Here is an 11,999-nt window from a genome sequence, read left to right as displayed (position 1 = left end):
TCCGCGACGGCAGGTCCTCGGTGGAGCGGCATGCGGCGGGGAGGCGGTGCGGCGGGCCGGCGACGGCGGATCCGCGGCGGCGGGGCAGGGGAGCGGCGCACTGCGGGGCGGTGGGCCGGCGACGGCAGTAGCCGGTAGGATTTTTCTCTTTTTTTCTCTCTCCTTTTTCTTTTTTATTTTTTGATACAAATTTTTTTTACCTGAATGTTTTATTTTTTGGATGTAAAATTTTTCTCTTTAATTTTTTTTCAATTTATTTCATAAATTTTTCCTTTCAAATTTTCTCCCGTCATTTTTCCTTTTATCTTTTCAAATTTTTTCTTGAAATTTTTCCAACCTTTTCAATTTTTTTCTTGAAAAAAATTCTATCTCTCCAAAATTTTCTTTTTTGAAATTTTTCTAAATTTTTTATAATAAAAAGATAATAAAATTACTAGAAATAGAAAAAAATTAAGAGTCGTGGACCGTAAGAAGGGACTCCAGTCAACCGTAAACTAATCTGCCCCGGCCTTGGAGCCCACTACCCCATAGCTCCATGGACTCCTATAAAAATAGAGGCGGAGATTCTGAATTCAGAAAACAGCAGTCCCACGCAGCTTTTCACCCGAACTCGGACAGGCGTACAGACTGCAGAGCCCAGCCCGTCCACGTCGGCGTCCGCCACGCGCTTCGTCTCTACCGGAGTCCGGCGATCGATGGACGGCGACGGCGCCTCGCGGGGGCACCCGATGCTGGAGAAGCGGCTGAGCCACCGGGAGCGTCACTTCACGGCGGGGGAGGTGGTGCGCGACGTTATCATGGGGGTGTCCGACGGCCTCACTGTGCCCTTCGCCCTCGCCGCGGGGCTCTCCGGCGCCAGTGCGCCCTCCTCGCTCGTCCTCACGGCCGGCCTCGCCGAGGTCGCCGCCGGCGCCATCTCCATGGGACTCGGAGGGTAACCACCTGATCAGAATGCGTCTCTCTCTTTGCTTCCCTCCCATTCAGTCACGGATGATCTAGCCGAAGTTGCCAGCGCCTTCTGTTTTGTCTTTTCCGTTTAGTGCCAACGGGGTTTCAGTTTGTTTCTGAACTTTGATGTCAATATTGAGTTATAGGACAAACTTTTCAATTCAGGTACTTGGTTGATAGAACGCTTCTTCCTTTTGCAAAACTAAAACATTCTTAGTTAGGCGTTGTTCTTCACCATAGATAGCGTCTTGAATTCTGCGCGCGTCGTTGACTGTAGAATAATCAGGGGCGTGTTATCTTCAGACTTCCACATGAGTGTTAGAGTGCAGTAGTCATATCCGTAGCATACGAACACTGAACTGAAAAACCATGGGCATGTGAGCTTTGCTTTGTTCAGCAGATACTGACGTGCTCTAGCACCAACTCAACCTGTAAACTGCTCTCATCCAAACCAAAAAGGGGAATCGTTAGGAGAAAAGCTAGCTCGTGATCGACAAGTGTGTGGCCCCTCTTCGGCGTGAGCACGCTTTGTGTTGTCACAACTTTTAGGCCCAGCAAACTGAAGAACAATAATTTAATCATTTCTTTCTGAGGACAAGATAAACATCACGCTGTTTTCAATTCAAAAAGGTGCCACTAAGGCATGATTCTGAATTTCTGATCCGCGCCCGCGCCATGTGGTAGGTACCTTGCGGCTCAGAGCGAGGCAGATCATTACAAGCGTGAGATGAAGAGGGAGCAGGAGGAGATCATCGCAGTCCCTGACACCGGTATATGGATGTCTCATGAACAACCGTTCATGAAACATTGTTGACAGATCCCTGTCATCCTGTGTGTATATGACCGGCATCCTGACCGTTGGTTTTGAATCCTTGATTGATCATCTAGAGGCTGCTGAAATTGGAGAGATCATGTCGCAGTATGGGCTTGAGCCACACGAGTATGGCCCTGTCGTAGATGGGCTCAGGAGGAACCCTCAAGCTTGGCTAGACTTCATGATGAGGTATGATCACTGATTCCACCTTTTCAATAGACCCGCAAACTCATTTTTTGTACTTGGAAGCAAATGCCCATGAATCCTGATGACTGATGAGATTAACTTGGAATACTTTGACATAAGCTGAATGGCTTTGCGGTAGTTTATAAAGCTGTCAAGAATGAAAACATTTATATTTGAGAAATGAATGAAAAATGTTAATAGTCATCAACCACCCAATGAAAGATGGTAAGAACTTAGAAGTATCATTAACGGATGGTAAATGCTTTTCTCAACTAACCAGAGCAATGTGTTCAGGTTTGAGCTGGGATTGGAGAAATCAGATCCAAAAAGGGCACTGCAGAGTGCCTGTACAATCGCACTATCTTATGTGATCGGTGGATTGGTCCCTCTCCTGCCCTACATGTTCATCTCCACGGCTCAAAATGCTATGCTTACATCTGTTGGAGTCACACTGGTGGCGCTGCTTTTCTTTGGCTACATCAAGGGTCACTTTACTGGGAACCGCCCATTCACCAGCGCTGTCCAGACTGCTATTATTGGAGCGCTTGCTTCAGCCGCAGCATATGGGATGGCAAAGGCTGTTCAAGCTAGATAGTTGTTGGAGGCCTCAAGTATTTGGTAACCAAAGTCTCAGTAGGCTGCAATAAATTAATCAAAGTTGTAATATTTCTTCTTTGGAACGTCTCACTACATTATCTAATAGCAAATGAAGCTAATGCTAGTCTAATCTATGTTTTACTTAATTATGAATAAATATCAGGAAGATAGAAGTAAACATTACCTCTGTGCGTAACTTCAGTCAAATAAAGACTGAACATGACACTTCACTGCATATTCAATCGTGATGACAAGCAAATTGAAATTACCACAGATGCTTATATGAGCCATGAAACCAAGATGGATGATGATATCACAAGTTCAGCTCCTGAAAGAAAAGAAAAAAAGATCATAACCACAGGTAGGTTTAAACGGAGATAGGTTCTTCAATAATTACATAAGAGACACCTTACTTGCAATAATCCCCTATCTGCCCAAGCTGCAAGAATTGGCTGTGAATTGTGATTTTGACATTTGAAACTGATGCAAATCTGCTATGTTGCAATGTAGCATGACTGCAAAGTGAAAGTAGTTTGGACCCAACAGGCACAACCACAGCCATGCACCAGGCACATCAGTTGCAAAGACATATCGGATCCTGGCAAACATGCCATCAAGATGCATTGACTGAACAGAGAATCGTGAAACAATATTTAGTCCTTGATTTGCCAGAACCTCTGTTTTCCCCACCCTGACAGCAATCTTCAAAGCCGGGGTCTCTGTGCTCAACAAGGTACATTCACATTATTCATCAGTCTGAGCATGCCAATTATATTCATATTGCATTTTCAATCTTCAACATCTAAGGTTGTAACAGGTAGTGAAGTGCAAAATAACTGCATCTACCCAGCAAAACTATCTATTACCATGGTAACTCTTAGTTGGCTTCTTCTTGAGAACTTCATTGATTAGTGAAGTATAAGCCCCAAAATCTGAAACCATTCCTTTTGCACTCTTCAGTTCTTCAGCATCTCTAATTTTTCCATACTTGCAATGTCCATCCAAAAGAATGTTGTATGTTATATCATCTGGGGGCACCCCAATATTGAGCATCGCATTCAGAAGCATGTCCGCATTCTTCATCTGGCCAAGCCTGCAGAGCCCATTCATAACCACATTATATGTCACAACTCCTGGTTTTCGACCCTTATTTTGCATCTCTTTCAGCAGCTTAAAGCCTGTCTTCACATCACCATTCTTACAGAAGGCATCAATCACCATTGTGTAAGTAATGTTGTCAGGTTCCAAACCAACCTCCATCATTTCGCGTAGAACCCTTTCTGCTTCAACTGCACGCCCTGCCTTGCTCAGTCCTGAGATGAGCGCAGTGTAAGTGACCTCGTCCAATGCAACCCCTTCATCCGACATCTCCCGTTTCATCTCCACAGCCATGTCCAACTCCCCCTCCTTGCAGCAGCCATCGATGAGGGTGGTGTAAGTCACCTTATCCGGCTTGATACCAGTGTTCCTCATCTCCTCCACAATGTCATTGGCAGCCTTCAAATCTCGTGCTCGACAAAGGCCATTCACCAATGCGTTGTATACCACCAAATCCGTCTGTACACCCCTTTCTGCCATCTCCTGGTACAAGTCGAACCCAGCTCCTACATTCCCCTCCTTACAATGTGCATCTATCAATGTCGTGAACACTACAGTGTTGGGGTTCACACCTCTCTCACACATTTCCTCAAACATCTCCACGGCATCTGGTATCCTTCCCGCCCTGCACAACCCCTGCATCAAAGCACCGTAGGTGTACACATCTGGCGCGACACCTGCCTTCACCATTAGCCCTCGCAGAGCATTTGCGCCATCCAGATCGGCCGCCTTGCATATTCCCGATATCAATGTGTTGAAGCTCACTACCGTCGGCCGCACACCTCTTCTCAGCATTTCATCGAACACATTCAGCGCGCTGGCAAGCTCGCCCGATCTAATCATATCACGCATTAACACGTTGAAGAGCTTGGCCTCTGGGGGAACGCCCGCGTCGAGCAGCTGCAGGTAGAAGGCGTAGGCTTCGGGAGCAGTGGGAAGCCGGCTCATGATGCCAGACCAGGCGTGGGCTGGGACGTGGACGCCGCTGCGGAGCGCGAGGAGGACGAGGGAGCAGGCGTCAGGCAGGAGGCCCTCATCGGCATATGCTCTGGCGAGCTCCCACACGAGAGGGGCCGGGTCATCGGGGGAGACCGCGGAGAGAAGCTGCGTGAGGAGCCGCTGCGGGGAGTCGTGGCCGAGGCGGGACGCCAGCAGACGGAGGAGGGGGAGTGCAAGGTGGGGGAGCCTGTGGCTGTGGAGGTGGTGGGACATGGAGATGAAGGAGGCCGGGGTGTGGCGGAAGAGGCCCGGAGGGGAGGCGAGGAGGACGCGGAAAAGGGAGAGAAGCGGGAGCGGCGGGACGGAGAGCGGGTTGCGGTGGAGGAGGGAGAGGAAGTGCGCGGAGGTGAACGCCGGGAGGAGGCGGAGGAGCGGCGCGGGCGCGGCAGCCGGGAGCGGCGCGGGGTGGACCGGGAGGGCGAGCGCGACTTCGGACGCGGCGACGAGGAGGGGATCGTCCTCGGATGCGGGCGGGGGCGGGGGCGGGAGCGTCGACCGCGGCGCGGCGTACCATGGGGGAGAAACGGGCGGCGGGGTTTCGGCGGCCGGCGGGCGGCGCTGGATGGGGCGGGGGCGGAGGGCTCTGCGCATTGGGATCGCCTGATCGAGATGGGGGAGGGAGAGCGCCAAGTTTGAAGGTTAACTTCCAACGCTGTGCAGAAACAAATTCAAATAAAAACTGTTTTAGTTGGCATAAAATCTGCACGGCAATTCAGAACAATTAGCAACAATGGGTTGCTTTCAAAAACAGGGAACACTTGACCTTTTCTAAATCAAGCTCGCCATTCGTGCAGGCAGGAAAAGGTTTAATAAAATAAAATCATTTCAGCATTTCCTCTTTAATTCCTCTTAGAAAACGACCAAGACACAAATCGAAACGATCTGCATTGATCAATAAAGTTACTGAATACTGAAGCCTCTGAAGATCACAGGAGCAGGAGTTTTCGCTCCTCATCTGCACTTTCCACCGCAATGAGGTGCTTGAGCACTAGATGGAGGAAATTAGACTCTAGCCAATATTCAAACAGGATGGCCCCTAAGCAGGATGAAGTTTCTGCAAGTTTTCGCAGCATATTAGAAACTACAGATTGAACCAATTCCACTGCGCTGCTGTTGTTCATTATGTTTTGCTCAAACATGGTATGACAGATATATGAAAATTCTAATGCCGAAACCAAGCATACTGGGGTAATGATTTATATTATTATGGTATTCTAAAATTCAGAATCGATAGTAACAGAACTACACAAGTTTCCTAGTGTTCATTCAGCATCTTATACCAAAATCTGCTAAATACTCTTTAGAACTCTCAAGAACAATAGACAACTGACGACATAGCAATGAGCAAGCATGGTAGAACGATCTAGTACCGGTTTTGATAAGTACCTAAACAGCTTATAAAGATGGTATATATATACAGGTAGATATTACAGATTTCTCCTGAAGAGCTTGGCATACTAGAGCATCCTCTTTGAGTTACCAAAACTTGGGTATTATGCCATGTTTGGCTGCTGAAAACTGATCAGAGGACAAAAAACTCAAGCAGGCAATGACTTGTGACTTCCCCAGCACAGGGCCTTCCTCACTCTTACATCCAAGTATCCAACTACTAAGAACCCACAGAGCTAGCTATTTCCTATCCTATCTCTGTCATCCTCGCTTGTTTCTGACACAGCAGGATCAGATGCGGCTTCAGGCTCCCAGCCTTGCATTCCAGATTTCATGATCACCCATTGGAGCGACTCGATCACCTGTCGGTCATACATCTGCTTCTGCCGGGCCATATCCTGCAATTGTCTGGCCTCCCTCTCCACCAAAGCCTTCTCGCTGCGCAGGCAGGCAATCTTGGCCATGGCCTCATCGGCAGCGGTTGCGGCTGCCAGCCTCTCCTTCTCCAGTTCTTCGAGTGCAACCTCCTTCAGCAGCCTCTCCTCCTTGAGCCTCCTCCTCAGATACTGCACATTGCCTTCTTCTGAATCGCTGGTCTCGCCTGCATTATCCTCTTCGTCCTTGTCAGCCTCCTGCTCGAATTCAGCAGCCAGCGACCTCGCGATCGGCTTGTCAGGGCAGCCGCTGGAGGCGTCCGAGCGGGTGCGCTCGGCGCCACGGCGGCCTCTCTTCAGGGCCTGAATCTTCGTCCCGCACACGGCGCACACGACACCCCCCACGCGCAATGCCTGCACCGCAGAGTCCGTGCTGCCGACGAGCCCCTCCACGGCGGCGCAGCGCTTGCCGAGGCGCCAGACACTGGCGGCCAAGAAAACAAGCGAGACTGCGACGAGCAGGTGGTGGGCGCCGACAGAGCCGGCCAGCTCAGCGGCCCACCGAGCAGCCCACCGCGCCGCCGAAGCCCACGCGCCGCCGGCCTCCTCCGACTCGGACGCGTGGAGCACCGCCACGAAGCCAAGCGCGGAGCCGACCAGGAAGAGCACGGCGCCGGCGCCGGGCATACGGGCTGGGGAGACGCCGCCGAGCGGCTTCAGGAAGCCGGCGCCGGAACCTCCGTTCTTCTTGCGGCCCATTGTGGCCAAACTAGGGCAAAATCGCGCAAAATTCAGGAGAGACCGTATCCAAAGACGCGAGCTTTGAGGGCTCGTGCCGCGGTTTCGACCGATTCGGTTGGAGATGGAGGAAATCTTGGCGATTGCTGCGGGTTCGGGGGGGGGGGGGGGGGGCGTCGTGGGGGGATTGGAGACGGGCGGGCGCTTGGGTTGGGAAGCTAGGGGAGTAGCTGCCGTAGGGTTGGTTCAGTTGGGGAGCGGACAGCGGGATAAGTTGTGGGCGGTGTCGCTGCCGTGTGGGTCGGGATATCAAGTGGGCCCACCATGTCGGCGTATGGGTTTCTGTTAGCGTGGGGCCGGAGAAAAGGATCGGGCATGGGAAGTCGACAAGTCGTCTCGTCTTTTTTTTTGAGAAAAAGGGGGCGGGTACTCTGTGGCAGTGGATGACAGATGGGGTCACACCGACGTGGGTCCCCCGTGTACGTGACGTGGCGAGATTTCTATGGGAATACGTGGGCGAGCAGAAAGGCTTGGAAGATCCAAACGGCCAAAGCACTCCATGGATCTTTTTGCAAACAGAATTTGTATGGCTCGTGACTTTTGTGATGCGCGAAGAAACCAGCAAAAACGCTGCGGGATAGGAGGTGAAGGGATGATATTTTCCAAGCAGCAAGTTTCATTGGAACTTCCCTGGAACTAATCGCCTGAATTTCGACGCGATCTCTGTGATTTCAAGTTTTTGGAGGTTGCAACTTGCAAGCAAGTCCCATGAACGAAACGAGCAAGTTTCTTTTCTTGTTTGAGTATTTAAAGAACTCCTACAGATTTCAAAATGTTTCATTTCACCTTCCTAAACCTTAGAAGGATTGAGGCAATATCAAAAGAAAAGACACCAAAAATGGGAAACCTAACCACCAATGTGGGCCTTCATTTCTACAGCCCACACGGCTAAGAGTCTCGACCTGTTCTGTGCCCCAGGCGGCCAGGCCCTTAGGATCTCAGACTTTCTTGAACCCACATGACGTGTATAGGATCCAATTGCTAAAGGTCTTTTCTTTAGCCCAACAAACGTATTTGGTAATTGATCAGCACTAACTTTTTTTAGTCGAGGTGATCGTTGCTCTTCTTATTACATGAAAAAATAACTAGTTAATCAGAACACCTCATAATCAGCAATTAGCCTACCTAAGCATAAGTTATTTTCCACGAATATACTTCAACATGCGCTAAAATCTCGCATACTAATGTGGCGCGAATCAAAGCCTCGTTTTTGAGGTTTCGATGCAGGATGCATGACGCGATTGGCAAAAGGCGTAATAAGGGCCGCATCGCCGGCGCTGCGAGTTGTCGTCTACCGAGTACATACATGTCCTGTTGTTCTAGGCTGCCGCTTGCTTCTTTTTTTTTTTGAAAGGGACACATGCTGTTATTGGAGTCCCGCCATATTTTAATTTTTTGTTTCTCAATTAGGATGCCATGATAAGTAAGTGTGTTTATTTGTCAATTAGTATGCCACTATATCTCCTTGACTACTTCTGTTCATCTAGTGGATCGGTGGTGCTTACACTTCGGTTCTGTTAACCTGGCATCATCACATTTGCATCAAATTTGATCAGAAGCAAAGCAAATTGCCCACTAATAACCATGAAATTCATCTTTATTCTTACTTTAGCTTTGATCTATTTGTGCATTACTTTGTCATGTCTTCTAGAGTTAGAAATTACATGTGTAGTTCTCAAATCACAAGACGTAAGATGGACTTGAATTTTTCTCAAGCGCGTGAATTTTCTTGGTAGTTCTTAGAATTATAGAATACATGAAGTTATATAATGAAATCTAAATATATGTTTGCTATTTGGATTTCTGGACACATTTCATATTTCGCACCAGGGTTTCAAAAACTTTGGTACGGCCCTGACTGAGGGCATTATGTGCAGTAGTTAAGCTTATGAGCTCGCTCATCTCGACAAGCATGCAATGCACTTCGCTCTGTACAAGGATAGTGCGCCTTCCTTTAATCATGCCCGTTAATGAGGAGCGAAGCTAGGAATCGTGAGTTGGCTCGCTTAGGCCGGTGCCGGTTACTCATGCCCATTAATCTGATTGTTCGGATGACCCCCCTCGTTAATTTTGTAAACAACTTATTGGCTCGTGGTTTGTCTGAGCCACGAGTTTGTGAATAAAGCAGCGCGCGAGACGAGACTTGAGCAATGAAGAGCAGTGGCCAAAGCGTTCAAGGCTTGAGGGTCAAGTCCTATACCCCTTTGGGTTTAGAGAATAAGAGAAAGACGGCGGAAGGCCTGATTGGCGGTGGTCACGGGTTTGAACCACGAGACGAGTAATCACCCAGCAGATGCAGATGTCGCCGACCAGGCGGCAGGAAAAAGCTCTTGGCCGTGTGATTCGCAAAGGACGGCGAGAAGGGTGCCATCGGTGAAGTTCGCGGCAGGCAGCTTGGTGAGCGCAGGCAGTGGAATGGGAGGCGACGGTGCAGTGGACCGGGGCTTTCGGTGGCTGTGGCAGCCTGGCACCCAAACCTGAACAAGCCCTGCGGTGAAATCGTCGCGAAAGTGACCGCACGACTCACGGCAGGGTACCAACCAGCTTGGACCAGCACTGCGCGACGCCCCCGCAGCACAGTAGAAGTCCAGAGGAGAACGTGCAGTGCAGGGCTGATGATCAGTTCCTCCGCCTGCCGTCCTTCAACAGGCAGTCGGGCACGCGGCACGCCGGCGCCGCTCCAAAGCTGCTCGTTGCGCCGCAAACGACAAAACGTGAAGAATGCGAAGCCAATCAATGAACGATCCCTGTGCCGTTCGTTGCCAGCCAGGCAGCCACCCCGATGGGCCGTCGGATCTGTCTATTCATTTTGCATGTGCGAGAAATGGCATGCGGATTGTAGAAAGCCAAGCAGCCCCGCCTCCCCCACCTCCGTAGCGCCTCCACTACCACTGCCAGTGCCCTCCACCGCTGCCAATGCTAATCAAGCATGCCGCCTCGTAGTCTGTCCACCGCCGCCGTCTTCTTCTCGTCCCCGCCACCGGCCACTGCCCATCGGTATTCTACCCCGCCCCGCCACACCGCCTCTCCCTCCGTCGCCCGAACTACCACCGCCGTCGGACCCCCCCCCCACCCCCACCCCTGGGCCCATCGTTTAGGTCCGGTGGCTATTCGAACCCTAGAACCTCGAATCCTAAGATCCGCCGCTATCTTCCACCACTCTAGCCACTGGCGACCTCTCCCCCCACCCCCCACCCATCCCTCGAACCCCGCGGCAACCCTTCTTCCCTAATCCTGGCGCCAACCACCATCTCGCGGGCCTACGTGCAGTGATCAGTGCCTCCCTTCTTCGATAGGTCGAACTCCAGTATTGCGCGCTAGAAATAGCCTCCGTGCCACCGTCGCGGCCTCGCGGGTAGCCGCGCGTGCTCTTGTTTCCACGGCTGCACCAGCGACCACGGAGAACACGACAGTCGCATTCATCGTCGACGGTCGGTAGATGCTAACATGCTCAAGGTGGGTACGAAACCGTGCATACGGTACGGAGCATGCTTGGGTCACTTATAGAAAAGGCTTGCCGTAGCTCCTACTCCTAATACCCGTCGACTACCTCTTCCACTGGCAGACAACTATAGCTATGTTCGGTCGTTTTCTCAAGTACATCAACAACCATCTTTGAGATCCAAGATCCAGCATTAATTAGCATTAAAAATGTTTCGGGGGTAAATGGCCCTTTCCGAATCCGTTTAGACATACCTTTTGCCACCGCGGCTAGGATCTCATCTGCCAATCAGCGCGTCAGCCTGATGGCAGGAAATCATAGAGCAACCTACTGAAACTGAAACAGCTGATAATTTTTTTTGAACGACACTCGACGAGTGCATTTCTATTTATATAGCAGAAAAAAATACAAGGATATAGCCCTGAGAGGCCATAACCAGAAAAAAGAAAAGAATACTTGACAACAAAACCGGCGGGTTGGATTGGGACATCAACACGCGCCGAAACACAACTCCACAGGCTCGTCGGATTGGGACGTCGACGAAGCCACACAAACGTCTTCAAGAGACAACACTGTCCAGTCGGATTGGGACGTGGACACGGACGAGACCACTCTACTAAGGCCGCGGCTGACAACCTTCTCCATTTCATGTAGCCACCGTCAGATACGCCCCCCGCGCCGATAGGGAACCAAGATAACAGACCGCACCATACCGAAGAAGGCCACCACCATGTGGGACCCACCACCGTAGTGCCGCTGCAACACCACACACCATCCGACAGGGTGAAATCACCGGATCCGGATCAAACACAGGCTGTCTCGCAGTTGCCACCACGACACACAACGCGCGGGGGCCTCACCACATCCACCGTTGGACTCCACCTCACTCGTCGCCTCGCCTCACGTGGGGGCCTCGCCACGCCCGCCTTAGCACTTCGAATCGCAAATCCGTCTCCAAAGTCGCTGCCAGGATGAAGAACAGTGTTACCCTGTTTCCAAGAACCCTGTCAGAAACAGACTAGCCGCGCCCGCCGGATGACAGCATCACGTTGCACCACCCGTGCAACCCGCCACCGCCATCATGCTAGCAACCCAAGTTGTCGTCCGCACCATCTTTCGACAATGTACCATATCGGAGTCGCCGAGCGATGCAGAGCAACCCGCCACAGTCCGCTGCGGACCTAGGCTTCCCACGATGTCGTTGCTGCGAGCGCCGTCCTCCGACGTTGTCCCACACCGCACTGGCGATTGCCAAACAACGCCAGCCGCCGCGGTCCGCTGCAAGCGCCAGAAATCGACACCCGAGCGAAGACCCTTGGCTGCCGGCATAATATTGACCGCCGCCACGAGGGCT

At 51.1% G+C, this 11,999-nt stretch overlaps 3 protein-coding genes across 3 annotated transcripts; 1 reads left to right on the top strand and 2 right to left on the bottom strand.

The window, feature by feature from the left end:
• The first annotated feature begins 520 nt into the window (after positions 1-520).
• LOC120680818 (vacuolar iron transporter 1-like) lies at positions 521-2,728 on the top strand. The gene is made up of 4 exons (XM_039962372.1): positions 521-934; positions 1,633-1,718; positions 1,837-1,951; positions 2,243-2,728. The coding sequence occupies exons 1-4, from the start codon at positions 696-698 to the stop codon at positions 2,541-2,543; spliced, it is 741 nt and encodes a 246-aa protein (XP_039818306.1). The 5' UTR covers positions 521-695; the 3' UTR covers positions 2,544-2,728.
• Positions 1,416-5,856, bottom strand: LOC120680815 (putative pentatricopeptide repeat-containing protein At1g09680). Its single transcript, XM_039962368.1, has 4 exons — positions 2,959-5,856; positions 2,730-2,873; positions 2,226-2,586; positions 1,416-2,096 (listed from the first exon to the last, which is right to left on the bottom strand). The coding sequence occupies exon 1, from the start codon at positions 5,231-5,233 to the stop codon at positions 3,401-3,403; it is 1,833 nt and encodes a 610-aa protein (XP_039818302.1). The 5' UTR covers positions 5,234-5,856; the 3' UTR covers positions 1,416-2,096; positions 2,226-2,586; positions 2,730-2,873; positions 2,959-3,400.
• Positions 5,857-6,021: 165 nt separating this feature from the next.
• On the bottom strand, positions 6,022-7,311 carry LOC120680816 (protein FLOURY 1-like). Its single transcript, XM_039962369.1, has one exon. It carries the CDS (start codon positions 7,162-7,164, stop codon positions 6,268-6,270), a length of 897 nt encoding a protein of 298 aa, XP_039818303.1. The 5' UTR covers positions 7,165-7,311; the 3' UTR covers positions 6,022-6,267.
• Between the last annotated feature and the right edge of the window lie 4,688 nt (positions 7,312-11,999).

The sequence above is a fragment of the Panicum virgatum genome, chromosome 7N (genome assembly GCF_016808335.1).
Source record: "Panicum virgatum strain AP13 chromosome 7N, P.virgatum_v5, whole genome shotgun sequence".
Classification (NCBI taxonomy): Eukaryota; Viridiplantae; Streptophyta; class Magnoliopsida; order Poales; family Poaceae; genus Panicum; species Panicum virgatum.
Note: the sequence above shows the minus strand (reverse complement) of the source record. Positions and strands in the feature narration are given on the sequence as shown.